Genomic DNA, 19,429 nt, shown 5'->3' with positions numbered 1-19,429 from the left:
TTGAGGGCCCTCTGTCTTACTATCCAGCCAATAGATTTTTATGAAGAAAATATCGTAATGCTATCAGTAATGTTAAAATCCTAGATCAGTGCAACAATCCAAACCTGCTGGCAGTAAGTTCACAGAAAATAGATACCAATTCTGCTGTGAGCAAGGCTCAGGGAGCTAAGGCCTCTTTCTCGGTCAGACTTAAAGAGACAATGAGTAAAGAGCCTGTGGAACTGGGGCACATGATGGTGGGCTTTTTTTGTATTTGGTTTCTAGGCAAGTGACTATCTCGGTATCAGGTTATGTTGGTGAGTTGGGAAAATGGAGAATGCATCAGTTAGGACTCATATCTATTACCTGTGACAGAACTGAACCAGCTTAAGCAAGAAGGAAGTGCATTTTCTCACATAACCAATAAGAGCAGAGCAGGACTGGCTCTATATGGCTTAGTTAGAGTTCAGACTGTGTCACTGGCACTAGTTTCCCCACCTCTACTCTTCAACACTGCCTTCCTTTGGGCTGGCTGTCATCACAGATAGGCTCTTTTCTATCATGGCAAGACAGCTTCAGCTCCAGCCTGTATCTTTCCACATCGCAGTCAAGTGAAAAACAAGGTATTGGCTTTACTGTTAACCCAAATAATGACCCCAGAATTGAGCCTCATTGGCTCCAGTTGGCATGGCTGTAGGTCAAATCACATTCTTGAATCAGTCATGGTGGCCAGAGGGGAAGGAACTGGAGCTTGAGATGTATGTTCAGTTCCTGGAGCCAGAGTGAGTCTGCTTTCCCTGCAGCACCTGGTCTGAGAGGAGAGAGGAGATGATTTCCCCCAGACCAAATTGGGGTGCTGTGGCCAGAAGGAGGGGGAGAGGGTGATATGGGGCACAAAGCAAGTGTCTGCTGCAGAGAGTGAGGAATAAAGACCAGAAGGAGGAGAAGAGGAATGGGACCTATGGCTAACCTGCAAGTTTTCAATGTACAACACTGACTTCCCTAAGAGTACAAAGGCTTGTCATTATTTATTTGAGGCTCTCACATAGTTTCTCTCATCCTTACCCCTGGGGACATGGAATGCTGGAGATTTAGGCCACTAAAAGCTCAAGGCTTTAACTGCTTCCCAGAAAGGAGTAGTGCCAGTGTGCAGCACTGTGGGCTTCTTAGAGGTGACCCTGGACGACAGTGACAAACACAGCATAGCTGCAGCCCCCTGGAACTAAGCCCTTCCCTGCATGCCTTCACTGCCTACTCCTTTGTGTCCTCACAGCCTGTAGTCTCCAGCAGGGCAGCCCATACCTGGGAGGAGGAGGGGCAGACTGCAGTCTCTACCACACACCACTAGCCCCACTAGTGTGCAAGCCTCATGAGGATAGAACGCATGTTTCTCTGCTATATCCCTGTACCAGGCTGGACCCACAGATGACATTTAGTAAATACAGCCGACCCTTAAGCAATATGTGTTTGAACTGCTCAGGTCCCTTACATGCAGATTTTCTTTGATACAGTACTGTAAATGTGTTTTCTCTTCCTTATGATTTTCTTAATAACACTTTGTCTTCTCTAGCCTATTATAAGAATGAAATACATAAAATATATGTTAATTAACTACTTATGTTATCAGTAGGGCTTCTGGTCAACAGTAGGCTATTAGTAGTCAGGCTTTTGGGGAGCCAAAAAGTTCTATGTAAGTTTTTGACTGTATGAGAGCAGTCAGTGCCCCTCACCTCCATGTTGTTCAAGGATCAACTGTATTTGTAGAAGGGGTGAGCGCATCAGAGACTTAGCTGGGTAAGTAACTCATATAACCAGCTGGTTGCAGACTAGGGACTCTCAATGAGTCAGACTCCAGAGCTCATATTCTTAACTACTCCCAGTGGGCACTGTAGTCAGAACTGGAGCCCTGCTGTGGGTTGGCACGGTGGCAGGAGCATTTGGGTGTCTTCTGTGCCCTTGCTGTGGTTAAGGGAAATATTTGTAATTCAGGAGGGAAGTTGGGATGCCCCAGCTGGATGCACCACCCCATGGTGGCCTCTTAAAATCCCATAAAGCACTTTTTTTTTTCACCCAGCTATTCCCAGTCCAACTTTCCTGCTCTTTTGCAAACTGAAAGCATTTTTAACCTCATTCAAAGTATCGTTGCCTAGAAACTCAAATGACTCACTTGAGTGGCCCTCCCGAACGACTCTGGAAGCCAAGGGCACGCCTTTGGCAGGGACTGAGTTTGGCTGCTTCTAACTGGACAAATACTTCTGTCATTTTAGTCTTGGCCTAAAAACCAACTCGTCCACAGAGGAGACAGAACCACTTGTCAGCATAATAACAGTTTTGAAAGAGTTTCTTTCTTTAAACAATCTTGCAGGAAGGTGTTCGGACCATATCTGTGATAAAAACAGACCTGGGCTCCAGAGTAGGCAACCAGTCTAACGGGAAATTTAGTACACAATTGACTCTTAATTTTCTACTTGCAGAAGAGTTGGAGTAAATTAAGCTCTTAGAGGAACCCGGAGGCATAAGAAGGACCAGTTAGCCTTGGTTTTCTTTCCCTCTTTCTGGTACCCACAGTCTGCCACCTTTTGTTCTTGATGGATGTGCTGTTTATTTACAATGGGAGTATAACTCCCACTGCGTTCTTAGCCTTTTAAGATAACTAGAAAAGTTTTCTTTCAAACCAGCTTTTTTTCAAATGCATATGAAAACCAGGGGAAAATTATTTTTTAGATTACCTGCTTTGTAGATTATTTGTGTGCTTGTAGCTATCTCAGTTTTTTAAAAGTAATTTTCAATTGTATAAGTGATACATACACAAATGATTTCTTCTTGTTTCCAAATTACAGGTGAGGCCAAGTTCTCTTTGCCCACCCCATTCCTCCCTGACTCTCTTGTTTTCAATTGGACGTAGTCACCTTTACTGAACTTTTTCATTTCATTCTTACTTCATTTCAGTTCAGTTCAGTGATGTGTCTTCCACATGTGAGGCCAGGGATATAAAGAGAAAAAAAAAGACACAGCCCTCATCCTCAGGGAACTCCTTGTCTTAGAAGGGGGAAAGACACATGTTCTTAAGTAACAGTAATATGGCGTGATTGTCTGATGGATGTTAGGGAAAGCCACAGAAAGGAGGTAACTTTAGGTTTGGCACTGAAGGATCTTTTAGACTTTGGGCAGAGGTGAGGTGAGAGGGAAGGGTTGTCTCGCAAGAGAAAACAGTTGTGGCTAAGACAAGGACATGTGACATTGGGAACTTAGAGTTCTAGGTCAGATCTGGCAACAATGTGTGACTTTTGGGAGAAGTGTTTGAAGACCAGTGTTTCATTAATGTGTTCATTGTCCATATCCTATGGACTGTGTTCTCCTTAGTAAACTTTTCTTTGTGAAGTTTCCATTTCCAAAGCCAAAGAAAGTCCTTGGGGCAGCATGGCCTATAGCGGGTCTGGCCTGTCCAGTAACTATTTGACCAATACTGTCGCAGCCTAATTTACTTATACATTTGCATCCTTTTGTAAAGTTGCCTTACATGCAAATAGACTGAAGCAGGGAAGTAGGAGGATGAAGAAAATGGCAAACTGGAGTGCCAGTTGGGGCAGCCCTCCTCAGTGCCTCCATTGTTGGCTGTAGGTAGGGTAACTGTATAATTTATTGTCCAAACCATGACACTTTTTAGAGCATTTTTGTTAATTATGCCAGGACAATAGGTGTAAACCCTGACTGTACTGGGAAAACCTGGATGTGTGGTTACTCTGGTCATGAGGTAATTTGTGCCTCCAAGTTTGTCTGATCTCTAGATTTTTCAAGAGGAACAGGAAATTTGGATTTCGATGCAAAATCCCCTGATTTTAAATAGTTTCTATAAAAAAAAAAACACAAAACATTTTGTGGGACCAAACTGGCAGTGCCAGTTTACAAATCAACTTTCATGTACATAAATAAAAAAAATTATGGACACTAAGTGTTAAGTTTTTGTAAAAGAGTCCCTGTCCTACTCCAAAGGTGCTCTATGCTTTTTGTCTCTCAGCCATCGCTGCATAACAAGGCACTTCACACTCCATCGCTTAAAAAACACAAATCTTTAGTGTTGCTCATAAGTCCGTGGGGGCACCTAGGTAGTTCATCTGGTCTTGCTGGACTCACACATGCATACGCAGTCAGCTCTGCGTTGGCTAGGTAGCTCTGCTGACCTTTCCTGGTCTCTCTTGAGCGTTTGTAAGCTTTTTGGCTACAAGTTGGTCTAGGATGGCCTCATGTGGAACAGCCAGGCTTCCCTCAGTGTGGTCTCTCACCCCGCCCAGGCTTGTTCATGTGCAGTGGTGGGTAGAGAAAGCAGATGTGACCCACGGCACTTGGAGTCTCTGTATGCCACTAGCATACCGGCACTTCTGCCACCTTCTGTATCAGCCAAAACCAACCATGAGGCCAGCCCCAATTCAAGATATGGGGAGATAGTCTATAGCCTTTGATGGGAAGAGCTGCAAGGCAACCCCATAAAGGACATGGATACAGGGAGGGCAGAAAATTGGGAATATTATGGCAATTCACCCGCTGTAATTATTATTCTCATTTGCTTTTTAAAAATCATGTTCTTTAATAATGGGACAGATTAAAAGATATCTTATTTTTTTCCTCAGATAAACGAATCCAACTATACATGAAAAGCCTACTTTGTCTTCCAAGTCCTCAAAAATGCATGCCTCCCATGCCAGGAGGCCTTGCTGTCATTCAACAGGAGTTGGAAGAGCTAGGCTCTCAATTTGCAAACATTGTGAATCTCAACAAACAAGTGTATGGACCATTTTATGCAAATATACTTCGAAAGCTGCTCTTCAGTGAGGAAGCCATGGGAAAGGCAGATGCTTCATCTTCTGACTAAAGAGGAACTGACATTGGATGCAAGGATGAAAATCCAGCACTTTGGTACCCAGTCTGTTTCCACCAGTGGCATTACAGATATGGCACATTCTCAGTCCTGTTCGTGGTGCAGTGTTAGCCTGAATTTGTATAATCCAGTAATATTAACGTTGCAGAAAACATGCACATTGTATACACCCTATTCATGCATCATTTTCAAATTCAAAAGAGATGTTTTTAATGGACAGAAAGTAATTTGTAATTAATTATATTACCTATATAATATTTGTAAATGTTTTCATAAGCATTCATATATGGCTTATTCATTCAACCTTAAGGAGTTGTATTTCCTCACTTGTCACTATCAAATCTAATGATTTTTAATTTTGGTACAACTTCTTAAAGGGTTGGAAGTCATGAGAGTAACCAACGGGATTTATGTTCTCAATAAATGATGTGAAGTAAGCATAATTGTATTTGAAATGTACAATTAAATATTAATGTGTAATAGAAACTTACATAGTAAGTCTTCAAATTCCACAAATGTACCAAATCACATTTTATATTACCAATTGTCAGTATTTGTCTAGAACGTAAATTTATTAAAAATATTTTAAAGCTTTATACAAATTTTAGATAAAACTTCTAGTGTTTATTTAGTGAAAATAGGGGGAAAAAAAAATCCCATCTAAAATTTTATCCCAGAGGTTGGTTTCTGCCTGAAACTTACCCCGCTCTCTGAGAGAAACAACTTTTGCACAAATATCTTAGTGAATGTCCTTGCATTTCTCAGGCCTTACTTGGTAAGGTTTATGTAAGATTTTGATATTTTTACATAATGCAGGAGTGGTTTGAATTGATTTATTTATAAGAAGGGAAGCTAACAACAAAACCAGATCCCCCAGGAGATCCCCATTCTCAATGGAGTTCACATCTGAAAAAGAATTAGTTGAACTTTGAATTTTTTTAACCATATAACTTGCTAGCAGATGCCTCCTGTGCTGACTAAATTCTTACCCCGCTGTTGACAAGATGCTCTTCTAAGTATCACTATCATCTGACATTCTTGAGCATTAAAGCAAAACTTTGCCAAGCTGGCAGTGGTTGTCATTAGGATTTTAGAGAAATCTGCTTGTCCTGGAATTACATACTTCTCTTGAAATGTTAAGGGAAGCACTACAGTCTAGAAAGTACTTCATTCCCATAAAACACATTTTGATTATTTTGTTCCCTAAGCATCGAATCTTTAGTACTCTCGTAGGGAAGAGTGGGCAGGAAGTAAAAAGGAATACTCCTTTCTTCCTTAGCAACTTTTCCTCACTATGACTTCCACCATTATGGTGCTACTTAATTATTTGATAAAGTTCTAGGAAATGATTGTGCGAATAAAGTGTCTCCAATCTTTATATTTTGAAGGGATCTGCCAAAATTTGCGGAACTTTTGAAAGTCTTTTTTTTTTTTCTCAGAATGACCAATATATAAATCAGCCATTCTATCTATCTGAGCAGCTGTGTATACATAGAATTTTCCTGAAGAGCACATCACTGGTCTTACCCATTTTCTCTCTCTCTTCCTGTATTTCCTGTCTGCCCGTGTTGTCCTGTGCTTAGAAACTATAAGGTGCTGAAGATTTTTGTTTTCATTTTTTTCTCTTCAGTTGAAGTAGTTTTCTACTGTGTTCACTTTGGAGCATAGGTAGCAGGGAGGGTCTGACATGGAAAAGTAATATGTAGTGTGACTTCTTGTTGCTTTCTGATGTAAACTGTATGCTTAATGGGAAGACGATGTGGTGTACTTTTTTATCAGTAGTTTGGAATCCAGCTGGTATTCTTATATATATATATATACTTGATTATACTGCATTTGCAAACAGGAAAACAATGTGCAGACATTTTAAAAAATACATTTAAAATGAAGGGCATTCTGCTGCTTTTTCTTTTTTTTTTTTTTTTTTTTTTGAGTCCCAAAGTAAATCTCAACGTCTCAAGTCTGCATTTAGGCAACTGCATTTATTACGATTTTAAAAGCATATCCCTTAGCATTTTTTTCATTTGTTTTTGGATTTTTCGTTTTGTTCTACTTAAATGTTTACTTCTACTTTTGAGGTTTTCTTAACATGGTCTTATTTTGTAATGTCAATTTTATTAGGCACCAAACACACGTTTTCATTCTTCTGCTAAAACATGTATTGTGTGCACTAGTTAAATTTTAAAACATTAAAAGTTATTATCAAGATAGCCAGTGTCTCTTTGTTTTCTAAACCACCTTTGGGTAGCTCAGGGCTGGGATATTGTTACAGCCTTTATTGTAGTTGTTCTAGAATGGTTCTTCTGGTGATTGTCAGAGCCTTATAGAGATCAGGTCATGTTTACTCGCACAGACAATCAGTCAATAAGTATCTACTGAGCATATACTATACGCCCAGGAGTATCCTAAGTATTGTGATACATAGTGACCCGACAGACACTGTCCTCAAGCTTATAACCTAGGAAGAAGGACAAACTTGTGAACAATCACAACAAAGTGTAATAAAGGCCATAAAACAAGTACACATAGTGCTATGGGGAATACCATCAAATTCTATTTCATGGAGATCGTTCTTGAACTACAATAGGAAGGATGGGCTGGAATTGTCAAAAGCCTAAGAAAGTAAAAGTCACAATAGGCCAAGTGCATGGTGAATCCAGTGGGGTGGAGAGATGGCAAGCCAAGGACCAGCATACGGTAGAAAAGTGAAAGTGAGGGGAGGAGAAATGAGAGTGGTAAAAAGGTTCTGAGATGCTAATGCTAAAATTTTGGGGGTTTGTCCTAAAACAGATAAAGAATCTGAATCTTTTGAAATGGGAGGGTCGTGTTTTAAAAATTATATATTTGGATATTATATTTTGGGAAGATTACCTTGGCCAAGAACAGTTGCTGTTGGTGCTGGAATATTCCTCTGTGTAGATTGTGTACTACATGCTCTCATACATGAACACGTGGTATAAGCAACAGAAATGGACCCAGGCCAACTGAAGCAGAAAGGGAGCTTATTGCACAGGTATCAAGTACCTCACAGAATCTTCTTAATCTGGGAAATCGGGCTCTGAAAATGAGTAGGAACCAGGGCAATGCAAGCTGCAGGACTCTGGATTCAGAATGCAATGCAAGCTGGATTCAGTCTTACAGCTCCAGAGATTCATTTCTCAACTGTCCTTCCTTCTTTGCCTCGTTTGCTCAAGGGTTTTAACCCAGATATCAACAAGCAGTTAGAAGAATCCAGGCCAAGTGCCCAGGCTCTGATTTGTAGGGCATGGAATGAGTGAGTAGCTGACCCTTAGATTCCCATGATCCCATCAAGGTTACCCAACTAGAGATTTCTTCCAAATGGAAAAGGCTTGTTGAATAGCAGAAACAAACAAACAAAAAAATCCATGATCACATACATTTGTGAAGTTTTAAAAATTTGAATGTGAGAAATGTGTGAGGCCACCTAATCTAGCATTGCTTCTGAGAATACACTGAAAAATGATTCAAGGAAAGGTATAGGCATGTGAAGTCAACTTTTATTCGTGTGTGCAGATGAACTGTTAAACAAATAGTTCCCAGATCTCAGTGGCCTCACATACCCACATTTCTCAAATTATGGCTGAAAGCAGGGGGTAGGTTGGTGGGCTCAGGGGGGAGGTGCTGCTCCATTCAGCCTTTCAGTAGCCCAACTTCGTCCATTCTGTTGCTGCTGCCCCCTAGCTCTTCAAAGTCTCCATTCACTCAGAAAATAGGGAAAGAAAAGGCTTGCCCACTTCCACTCATGGATCATTGGCCAGAACTCAATCATGTGGCCTCATCTAACTGCAACAGAGGCAGAACAATGTGTTGAGGAAGAAGAGGCCGATTTGGGTATGTTGGTAAGCATTAGCAGTCTCTACCTCGGGTCCTTCCAGCTTCCTTCCACAAGCCCCATGGAACTTCTTCCCATGAAAAAGATTTAAAACCATGTGCTTGCTCTGATTTTTTTTAGTCGTAGTTCTCCAGAGCACCATGCAGAGAGGATTTTGAAGCCAGATCCAGGATAAGCAGTAAAGAGTGCTGGTTGGCAAAGCCTGCCACGGCTGTGAAGTGCGCCACCTGTTGTGCAACATATTTTTATTTCTAACTCGAATCATTCTTCCAACTCAAGTTCAGCTTGTTCTACTTCTGGGGATGTTAAGTTACAAAATTTTCCACTCATTGTTTAGTAAAAGTAACATGGGACTGAGGAGTCACAAGACCTGAGTTTGAATTCACTTCCTCTATTTAATAGCTCTATGAACTCAAGCCAGTTTTAATCCCCTTGAGCCTGTTTCCTATCCTACCTCACAGAGATGTTGTGAGAATCAAATTCTCAAATTCAAAATTCAAAATTGCAGACTCTAAAGCATAATGTAGTCAGAATACATTAAAATAACTATAATTTATTAGTCCTAAATCTCTTTCAAGCTTCAGGAGGTTTTAGTATTGTGAGCTGTGATGGTCAAGCACTTAACTACATCAGAAAAGAAATTGTCATATCCCATCAGAACCACGGTTCATTAAGCTCAGTACTGTCATTGGCAGAGAAACTCAAGGATATGCAGAAGGCGGCGGTAATTGTCCTTGGTGTCAACTGCAAAGTGACAAACCCAACATGTTCTAGTTGTATTTAGTAATCACTTATGATCTAATCTTTTAGAAAGTATGTTGGTATTATCAACTTATGTCCTCTTATTCTCTATTTTTGGGGTGAAGCTTTCTCTTTTTCTTTCTAAACTTACGTGAGCCTCTTTCAGATTTCAACGGAAAGAGACCGAGACATCTATTGCAAGGTTTTATAGAGAAGAAAGAAAACCCAGGAATCTGTCTCAGCAGCTTCACTGGCAGGCTTGATAGAGAACCTGAATATAGTTCTTTAATCTTTCAGGAATATAATAATAATATAGAATAGCAATAGCCACTGAGCACTTGCCATATGGCAAGAAATACTCTAAGCACTTCATACACCTGATTTATAAATGCACAACACCCTGAGAGACTGACTTTATCACTATTTTCCATGTAGGCAAAATGAAACTCAGATTGAGGAAGTTGTTCAAGGTCACAGAGCTAGTGTTTTTGAACCCGAGGAGTCTAGCCCTGGAATGTGTGCTCCTAAACTACTTGTTATATTGGTGTCCTCAGGGCCTCCAATCAAAAGTATTTCTCACTGACTGTCATGATGCTACTAAATGCATCCTTGGCATTTTACTTCTCTGCTTCTTTCTCTGGCTGCCCTCCTTCTGATATCTCATTAAGAACATCCCAGAGAGAAATGATTTGGTCTAATTGCCATTACTCAGTATGGACACTCTTCCCCACTCTCCTGCACTGATAGGGGTCTCCTTTATGACAAGACACCTTGGCTCCCCTACATCACCGTCTTTGGCAGGTTCCTGGCCCTATCAATTCTCACAGTACGGGTGGATCCCTTGACATAATGCAAGGCTTTTCAGAGAAGGGGCTTGTGGGCATGTCAAGCAGCAAGAGGTTTTTGGACCATCCATCCTTGCTCAAAATGCAGGCTGTTCTCTGATTACAGTGGTTAGGGGCTTCTGTCCATGTTCTTTCTTACCTTGCTATTTGTGAAATGATAGGCTTCACAGACTCCCATCTTTGCCCTTGCCTTTTCAGACTGAAGAGCCCAGATTCTTTCTCCAACACTTGTAGTCTTTTCTAGTTCTATTGTTTACTCAGGTATAGAAATCAGGATCACATGTTTTCTCCCAGTCTGGGGATTTTGAAGAAGAGAGGACCATCTTTTTCTTTTGTTTCTAGCGTCTTCATGTTGAAGCCTCTCAGAATAAGGTCTAATTTCTTTAACATGGCATAAAAGCTAACAACAGCCCAGCCCCACTGGATCTTTCTAGTGTCCTTTATAGACACTTCCCTATAGACAGGCTGATGGAGAACCACACTCGGTGTAGTGCTGTGTAAAGCTCACATTCCACTGCTCACGCTGTTTTTCTCTGGAGTGTCTTCTGCCACCGTATCCACTCAGTGTGGTATCGTGATAGAGCGACTGGAAGCATGAGCTCTGGTGTCAGATACTTAGGGATTTAAATTGCACATCTGCTTGGCAGATTTCTTAATCCCTATGAACCTTAGTGTCTTCACCTGGATATAAGCATACTTAGCTCCCTGAGGTTGATCATTCCATTAGAGAATGCACAGAGTGTATTCCAATGCCTGGCAAAGAGTAAATGGGCATCCAGCTTGGACAATTCCGCTGTTCCCTTTCTTTTGCTCTGCTTTAACCAATGCCCCCATTCCCCTCCCCACTTCTCCACGGCACTGGTCACCTTCTCACCTGGCCCCTTGGCACTTTATACTTAAGTGATGGTCCCGTATTCCAAGATGTCAGCCAGGTTTCCCTCTGAGATTCCTTCCCCAAACGTCCAGGCTTCTATTCAAACCATGAGTCTTTTTTGCACTAATATCTCAAGTGACAACAGAAAACAGAGAAATAGGAGAACTGCTTCTGGCTTTTTGGTTTTTAAAATTCACTTCCTTAGGTAATCATAAGTCATGGATTGACCTGGGGGCAAATACCAATACTAGGAGAAGGGGGAATTGGAGGGGGGAGGCAGGTGCACGAAGGGAAGGATTGCAAGGATTGTGGCAACTGTGGTGTAAGGGGTCCCCACATCACTCAGCATCAGCTGACTGCTGCCATGCGGGAGTCTGGGACCACTGCCACCTGATCCACCTCTTATCAAGAGAAACTAAAATCAACTTTTTAAAGAGATGATCAAATTTAATATCAAATTTATTAACACTCATTGCATTATTTTCTTTCAAATTATTCAACAAAAATTTATTCAGGAAGGCACAGTGGGTGAGAACCCGGGAATGCAAAGACAAACAAGATGGTCCCCATTCCAGGAGCTCCCCGTCTGAAGAGCTAGATGCATGAACAGAGAATATGGTATGCTGCGATATGTCTTACATTGGAGAGTGATCCCCGAAGTGTGATCACTGGGCCAGCAGCATCCGCATCACCTGGGAACTTACTGGAAATGCAAATTGGCAGGCCCCAGCCCAAACCTGCCTAATATGAAAATTGAGGTTGTTTTAACAAGCTCTCCAGGTGATTCAAACACTAAAATTGGAGAACCACTTTGAGAAAGTGGAAAGCCAAAAGGACTTTGGAGCAGTAAGCCAACACATCTGAGCCAAACTTAAGAACATCTAAACATCACCTCGCAGTCCCCTACAGGCTCCATTAGAAATAGGCTGCTCTCTGGTAATTCACAAGGATGATACAAAAGTATATATGCCTCTTTAAGTTAAACCGTAAGATCTCTGAGAACAGGGTTAAGCTTCTTTTAACTTTTCTTTCCCTTCTACTTTCAGATCTCAGTGCAATACTTAGGAGATAAGCACTGAAATTTACTTGAAGTAGCTAATTCACAAACTGTGTGCAAGTGTTATACGTTCACGATGAGAAAATGGTATATCTACAAATTTTCAAAATTTACTGTGGCAAAATACACAAAATTTACCATTACAACTGTTTTGAAGTGTGCAGTTCAGTATGCTTTAAGGATGTTCACACTGTTCCCCGACCCTTACCATTGCCCAATTCCATGATTTTTTGTATTTTCCCAAACGTAAACTGTGTACCAATTAAACAACTGGTGGTCTTTCACCCTGTTTTCTTCCAATGGGAGCTTTTCCTATTGATCTGTAGGAGTTCATTTTAAATTAGGGCTACCAGTCCAATCCTTTGTCTTCTTCCAACTTGTGTTTTGAAAGAACTCTATGCATGGTGAATTTAAAAATCTGTGCAGAAAAATCTGCACTTTTGGGGATCCCTGGGTGGCTCGGCGGTTTGGCGCCTGCCTTTTGCCCAGGGCGCGATCCTGGAGTCCCGGGATCGAATCCCACGTCGGGCTTCCCGCATGGAGCCTGCTTCTCCCTCTGCCTGTGTCTCTGCCTCTCTCTCTCTGATAAATAAATAAATAAATCTTTTTTTTTTTTTAAATCTGCACTTTTATGGAATCATTATAACTGTGGTTACAATTACATTACCAAATCTATGAATATTTCCCTTTAGGATTTCTATGTTGTTGTCCTTGAAGGCTTTCACAATCTCAATCTAATGAACACATTTACTTACATTTTCTTTTAACGTCTTACATTTAAATACTTAAGCCATATAGGATTTACTTAAAGTTTTTTTTTTTTTCCTAAATGGCTCATCAGCTGTTCCAGTATCGTTTATTGGATAACCTGTCTTTGCCTGATTTAAAATGACAATTTCATACTAAATTTCTCCACATCCTGGTACTCATTCCCGGATCTCTTCTCCAGTCCTGTGAGAATAGAACATTATCCTAATTACTATCCTGTTCTGCTCTACTCTCTAGTGAGTGAACCGCTCACTTTAGGTCATCTTGAGGGTTGCACAATATTCCATCACACACGTACTATAATTTTTTTAAACCAATCCCCTACTACTAAGCATATAAGTTTCCCTAGTTTTCCATTCTATATAACGTGTCGTTTTTGGATTGGATTAAACGAATTCTCTGCCTCGGCAGCTCACGGATAAACAGAGTATCCGTTTATCCTTTTCTCTGGATTATTTAAAACATTACAAACAATAGTGTACACAAACATTAGTGTATCTAAACATTACAAACAATAGTGCAGTGTAAAAGATCACAAAACTGGTGTCCATCGTGGGAGAGCTGGCACGAAACCTGCCCTGTGGTTCAGAGGAGCTGGCAGAGACCTCCGAGCGACGGCAGGGGGCGCAGGTTCCCGGCTTCGCCGCAGCCACATCCGGGTTCCGCCGCAGGTTCGGGCCAGGAGCAGGCGGAACGTTTCTGTCACACCGCCGATTAACCTGCGCGCGGGGACCGTTTAGGCAGGGGCGCGTCGCTCTTCACGCGTGTTGCCGCGAAAGCGGGCGCGGGGGCTCCGCTTGTTTCTGCTTGGTCGGGAGCAGCGCAGCATGGATGTGCTCGCGGAGGAGTTCGGGAACCTGACCCCAGAGCAGCTGGCGGCGCCCATCCCCACCGTAGAGGTGAGGGCCGGGCAGGCGGGGAGCGGAAGGGGCCGGGAGCAGCCGCAGGAGGCGTTGCCCCGAGAGCTCTCGCGGCGCGGCGAGCGGGACGGGCGCGGCAGCTCTGCGCATGCCCGGGGCGCGGGGCCGGGTCTCTTCCGGTGCGGGTCGCCGCGTGCGCGGGGAGGGGGCGGGGGGGGGGCCTGGGGGGGCAGGGCCCCGCGTGCTTGCCGGGGGGCTGGGGGCCTTGGAGGTTTTGCGTGTGTGGCGGCGGCCTGGGTCCTCGCGCCCAGCTGGGGGCACGGAGCGCATCCTCGCAGGGTTCGGAGGACGCCTTGGGCAGGTCCCACCTCCGCGTCCCGGGCTAGGCATCATTTTAACCTGGAAGTCACTTTCGGGCTGCACGAGTGTTTTCAACGCCCTGAAAATTTACCCAATATCTTTTGAGTTTAAAAAAAAAAATCTTTATTTTGGGGAGTAGCCCCATCTCTTTCACCGGATAACCAGAGGCGAGCCCTACCGTGAGCCGCCTCGTGAGGTTCCGCTGGGGACAGGATTGTGCTCGCTGGAAAGGCTCACGTCACCTCGCTGCGGCTCAGAATCGACCGGCGGGGAACGGGGACGTGGACGAGTCCAGGAGGGCTTTAAGGTGGAGGAGCAGGGTGGGTCAGGCCGTCAGACCGTGCGGCGTTCTCCGGGGCCGTCCGGTGGAACCAGGGTGCGGAAAGCGCAGGCAGAGAGACGGGGAGTGAGTAGTGAGGGGCCCACCGGGAACGCTTTTGACCTTGCGTAGACCTCGGGAGGAGCCGTGCGAGATGCTGTTGAAGGGTCTAAACACGACGGTGACGTGATCTGTGAATCCATTGCATTATAAGAATTTCTTTATGACTATTTGGCAGATTAGTGAGGTCCATTATGATGAGTCCGTCAGGTTTGTTTGTTTGTTTGTTTATTTATTTATTTATTTATTTATTTCCTGAAGCGGGACTCGATCCCAGGACCCGGGGATCACGCCCTGAGCCGAAGGCAGACGCTCAGCCGCTGAGCCTCCCAGGCGTCCCCGGTCCATCAGATTTATTAGCCCATGAGTGCCTGAAGTACATGGATGATCATCAGGCAGTCCTGGATTTTTTTTTTTTTTTCTTTTCTTTTTTTAAATCTTGGTTGAAGTTAAGAGCCAGCATTTCCTGACCACGTGCTATGTGACAGGCTCTCGTTAAGCCTAACGTGCATTGCATTATTTGATTCTCTGAAATACGTACAATTTTCACTCCATGTTGCCAGTGAAGATTTCTGAGGCCCAGAGAGGTTACTGTAATTAATCCGGTGTCTAAAAGCCATTAAGTGGCTGATTTGGATTTTGGACTCTTTGACAGTCGGATTTTAGTCTTCATCCTCAGGCACTTCTCCCTAATCGTAAAGGATTTCTATATCTTTCCTGAATTTGCACAAATTGTGAAGGAACCAGAAGCACAGTCCCAGGCTTCTGAATCAGGAATAACAATCCTCTTCCTGGCCCTCTGTGTCCAGTCCACCGTCACATCTTAAGGGTGCTACCTACTAAATACACTCAAGTCTGTTGCTTCATTCTCACTACTTTCGAGCTACTACTGTCCTCTCTTCTTACACTGCTGACTTACTTGTCTCACTCCAACCTATTCTCTGCTCTGTAGCCAGAGCCCTTATTTTACCGTCAGTTTAAATACACAAATAAGATCGTGTTGCTCCCTTGGTTAAAATTCTTCAATTTCTGCCCTGTGCTCTTAGGGCACAATCTAACATCTTAACCTGGCCACTATTTTCTTCTACAGACTCCTTTCCCACCATTCCCACCTCCTTCCCCATTTTGCCCTGAAATCTTCGTTTTCTACTCACAGTTCCTTCTAGATTTTTCACTTAATCCTTTTTGTAGATTTACGTATAATAAAATGCACAGATGTCGAGTGTTCAGTCACCTTTGTTTCGATAATTATGTATTCCCAAATAACTACCCCTCAAATACAAGGTCTAGAACTTTTCCATCACCCCAGAAAGTTCCCTTATGAACCTTTTTGAACCCCAAGTACCTTTCAATTTCTATCACCATAGATTAATTTTGCCTGGCTCCCTTCTTTTTTAGTAGACTGACTTTTTTTAGAGTAGTTTTAGGGCCACAGCACATTGAGAGGAAGTTACAGGTACATATGTGCTCCATATGCCACCCGCCTCCTCTTCTTGAAGAATGTTTTTTACTTTCTCTAGGTTGTTTGCTTCCCTCCCTGACCACTCCTGGTCAATCTTCTTTGCTTAATCTGCCTTCTGCTGCTCCTTTCTGCATGTTGGAGTGTTTGTAATCTCACTTCATGGACTCTTCTCCATCCACACTCCTTAGGTGGGTGATCTCATCATTACATATCTTTAATTGTCCTCCATCTGCTGACTCTCCCTAACTTATATCTCTAGGCCACTCTCTTCCCAAGTTCCAGAGCCCCATTTGTTGTCTATTTGCCATCTCCCCCTGAATCTCTAGTGGGTACATCAAATTTAATATGTTCCCAGCCTGACTCCCGACTCCACACCAGACAGAACCTGCTGCTCGACAGTACCCCAGTCTCCTCCTCTCCATAAATGGAAACTCTGGGGTGTCCGTCCTGACTCCTCTTTCTCAGAGTCTCTGTCTAATCTAGGATCAAATCCTATTGACTTCGATTGTGCCTCCTAACTACAATTTCTCACTCTCTATACTGTGACCATTGGCCTGGAGTATTTAAATAAACTCCTAAGTCATTTCTCTGCTTCTAACCTTGTCTGTTCTCAACCCAGCAGCTAGAGTCATCCAGTTAAAATGAGTCATCATCACATCACTCTTTTGCTCAGAACCTATTGATGCTGCTAGTGAAAGTCAGTTTTTACAGCTATTGCCAGTCCTGTGTGGTCCTCAGGCCTTTACTCAGAAACTATTCTTGCTTTAGACTCATTTATAACCATTTATCGGATTTCCCATTAGCAGAGAAGGTACTGTACATAGACTTCTTATCTCAAGCCACTTACAATCTCAGGAAGGTATAAAAAGCAGACCTAAGAGCTTGAGCAGTGTGTGAGTTTGCAGTTATTTAATGAAGGAGATAAATATCATGTGTGGTCCTCCTGCAGCCATGAGATGAGCTTTGATCAGGCACTAGTTGGAGAAGAATGGGAGGGAGAAATAACTCTTTTTGGGCCAAGAGATCCAGCTTCCCCAAACTTACTTTCCCTATCTCAGACTGGCAAGTCCCACTTGCTCAGGAGGTGTCATGACATAAAGTATGAACAGTGCTTGGAACCTTGAGTCATCAAGAGATTAAAGTCTATTCTGCTAAAGAAATTTTTTATATACGTGTACGTATATATATATGTATATATATACATATGTATTTGTATGCACGTATATACATATATGATTTCCGTAAAGGTGGTTACAATTTTTTTTTAAGATTTTGTTTATTTATTTATGAGAGGCACAGAGGCAGAGACACAGGCAGAGGGAGAAGCAGACTCCATGGGCAGCCCCGGTGGCTCAGTGGTTTAGCGCCGCCTTCAGCCCAGGGCATGATCCTGGAGACCTGGGATCGAGTCCCATGTCAGGCTCCCTGCATGGAGCTTGCTTCTCCCTCTGCCTGTGTCTCTGCCTCTCTTTCTCTTTCCCTCTCTCTCTTTCTCTGTGTGTGTGTGTGTGTGTCTCATGAATAAATAAATAAAATCTTTAAAAAAAAAAAGAAAAAGCAGGCTCCATGTAGGCAGCCCGATGCAGGACCTGATCTCAGGTCTCCAGGATCTCACCCTCCGCTGAAGGCAGACACTTAACCACTGAACCACCCAGGTGTCCAGGTGGTTATAATTTTTAAATTGTTCTTTTCATTTTGGTTTATTTTCTTCTGTTTTCTGTGATCAAGTAAGTTCTTTTTAGTAGACTAAAATAACTTCTTATAAAAATATTGTGGTTGCTGGCACAGAATGCTGATACTCCTCTTGTTTTGGTTCACAGGAAAAATGGAGGCTACTTCCAGCATTTTTAAAGGTAATCTTTTAACATTTAATAATAATTGGTTATTTTTTATTTTTTAATTTTTTTTGTATTTTCTTTTTTTTTTTTAATTTTTTATTTATTTATGATAGTCACAGAGAGAGAGGGAGAGGGAGAGGCAGAGACAGGCAGAGGGAGAAGCAGGCTCCATGCACCAGGAGCCCGATGTGGGATTCGATCCCGGGTCTCCAGGATCACGCCCTGGGCCAAAGGCAGGCGCCAAACCGCTGCGCCACCCAGGGATCCCAATTGGTTATTTTTTAAATGAAAAAGCCAAGTTCATCTTTTTAAAAATGATTTAGTGTTTATCATCAACTAATAATTTTTGACTTTGCACAACTATGTAATTTGCTATATTTTAGAAATACAAAAAATTATAAGGCAGCTTCCCTGCCTATATCTAAGGTGCTGGTTGGGAGAGTGGTAATCTAATTTTAGAGGTAGGTTGTAGTATAAGCAGTAGTAAAGTGGTGGTTAGCAAAAGAGTGATGCCAGAGAAGGTCTCCCAAAGAGGTAAGATGTAAACGGCATCTTAGGAGGACAGGGTTTGTAAGCTGAAAGGTATAATGCAGAGAGCATGCCATGATAAAAGCACTCAGGGGAGCCTCCACAGTGTTTATAGGAACAGTGACCAGTCTGTGTGGCTGGAATGGATAAGTGGATAGTCATAGGAACTGCCGAATATAAGGTTAGTGGAGGGCTTCAATTCACTTTAAAAGAGCTTATGCTAGGCCAGGGGCGGGTTCCACAATGACAGATCACTTGACACCCACTAGGATGGCAGTAGTTGAAAAGAAAGGTAATAATAAATGTCGATGAGGATGTGGGGAAATTGGAACCCTACTGGTGGGAATATAAAATATTGCAACTGCTTTGGATAACAGCCTGGCTGTTCCTCAGATGGTTAAACAGAGTTACCACATATGATCCAGCAATTCTACTCCTACTTATTTACTCAAGAGAAATGAAAACACATGTCCACATAAAACTTGTACATATATGTTCATCATAGCCAAAAAGTAGGAACAACCCAAATGGAATCAACTGATGGATGGGTAAATAAAACATGGTATATCCATACTGTGGCTCTGCAGTGGGCTATTATTTAGCAATATGAAGAAATCAAGTGCTGGTACATACTACAATATGGATGGATGTTGAAAGTATGCTAAATGAAAAGATGGAGGCTTGAAAAATGAATAGAGTCTTACCTGACTTGGTTGTGTGTTGTAGGCAAAAAGAGAGTGTTGGGGGGTGGTTCTGGGGAGGCTGTCAGGGCCAGATTGTTAACCAGATTTGAAGCCACGTTAAGGAGTTGGTTTTTCTTTTAACAGCAATAGGAAGCTGTTAAGGAGGTTTTAGGAAGAAGAGTGACCCAGGATGATATAAAATGGTAAGAAGGTCAAGGGAAGGAAAGGTTTTTTTTGTTGTTTTTAATTATTCCCTTTTTTTTTTTAAGGAACTATATATAAGCAGAGGAGAAAAGGTGGTATTTATGATTCAAAAAAGAGGGGAC

At 42.5% G+C, this 19,429-nt stretch overlaps 2 protein-coding genes across 7 annotated transcripts in view; both read left to right on the top strand.

Moving 5' to 3' along the window:
- TCP11L2 (t-complex 11 like 2) overlaps window positions 1–5,298 on the top strand; it is a 36,133-nt gene extending 30,835 nt beyond the window's left edge. For both annotated transcript variants that reach the window (XM_041756388.1, XM_041756389.1), the window contains exon 10: window positions 4,608–5,298. In XM_041756388.1, coding sequence (XP_041612322.1) covers window positions 4,608–4,849 — 242 coding nt within the window. In that variant the 3' untranslated portion in view covers window positions 4,850–5,298. The remainder of the gene's footprint in view (window positions 1–4,607) is intronic.
- A 7,500-nt stretch (window positions 5,299–12,798) lies between these two features.
- Window positions 12,799–19,429, top strand: part of POLR3B (RNA polymerase III subunit B) — a 108,652-nt gene continuing 102,021 nt past the window's right edge. Inside the window, exons 1-2 of one of the 5 annotated variants that reach the window (XM_041756120.1) lie at window positions 12,799–13,892; window positions 17,875–17,907. In XM_041756120.1, the coding sequence (XP_041612054.1) occupies window positions 13,821–13,892; window positions 17,875–17,907 (105 nt within the window). In that variant the 5' untranslated portion in view covers window positions 12,799–13,820. Of the gene's footprint in view, window positions 13,893–14,000; window positions 14,033–14,289; window positions 14,620–16,051; window positions 16,243–17,874; window positions 17,908–19,429 lie in introns of those variants that run through there. The other 4 variants (XM_041756123.1, XM_041756122.1, XM_041756121.1 and 1 more) reach the window with 4 other exon arrangements.

Source organism: Vulpes lagopus, chromosome 5 (genome assembly GCF_018345385.1).
Source record: "Vulpes lagopus strain Blue_001 chromosome 5, ASM1834538v1, whole genome shotgun sequence".
NCBI classification, from domain to species: domain Eukaryota; kingdom Metazoa; phylum Chordata; class Mammalia; order Carnivora; family Canidae; genus Vulpes; species Vulpes lagopus.
The sequence above is the reverse complement of the archived record's forward strand: the minus strand, read 5'-3'. Positions and strand labels throughout refer to the sequence as shown.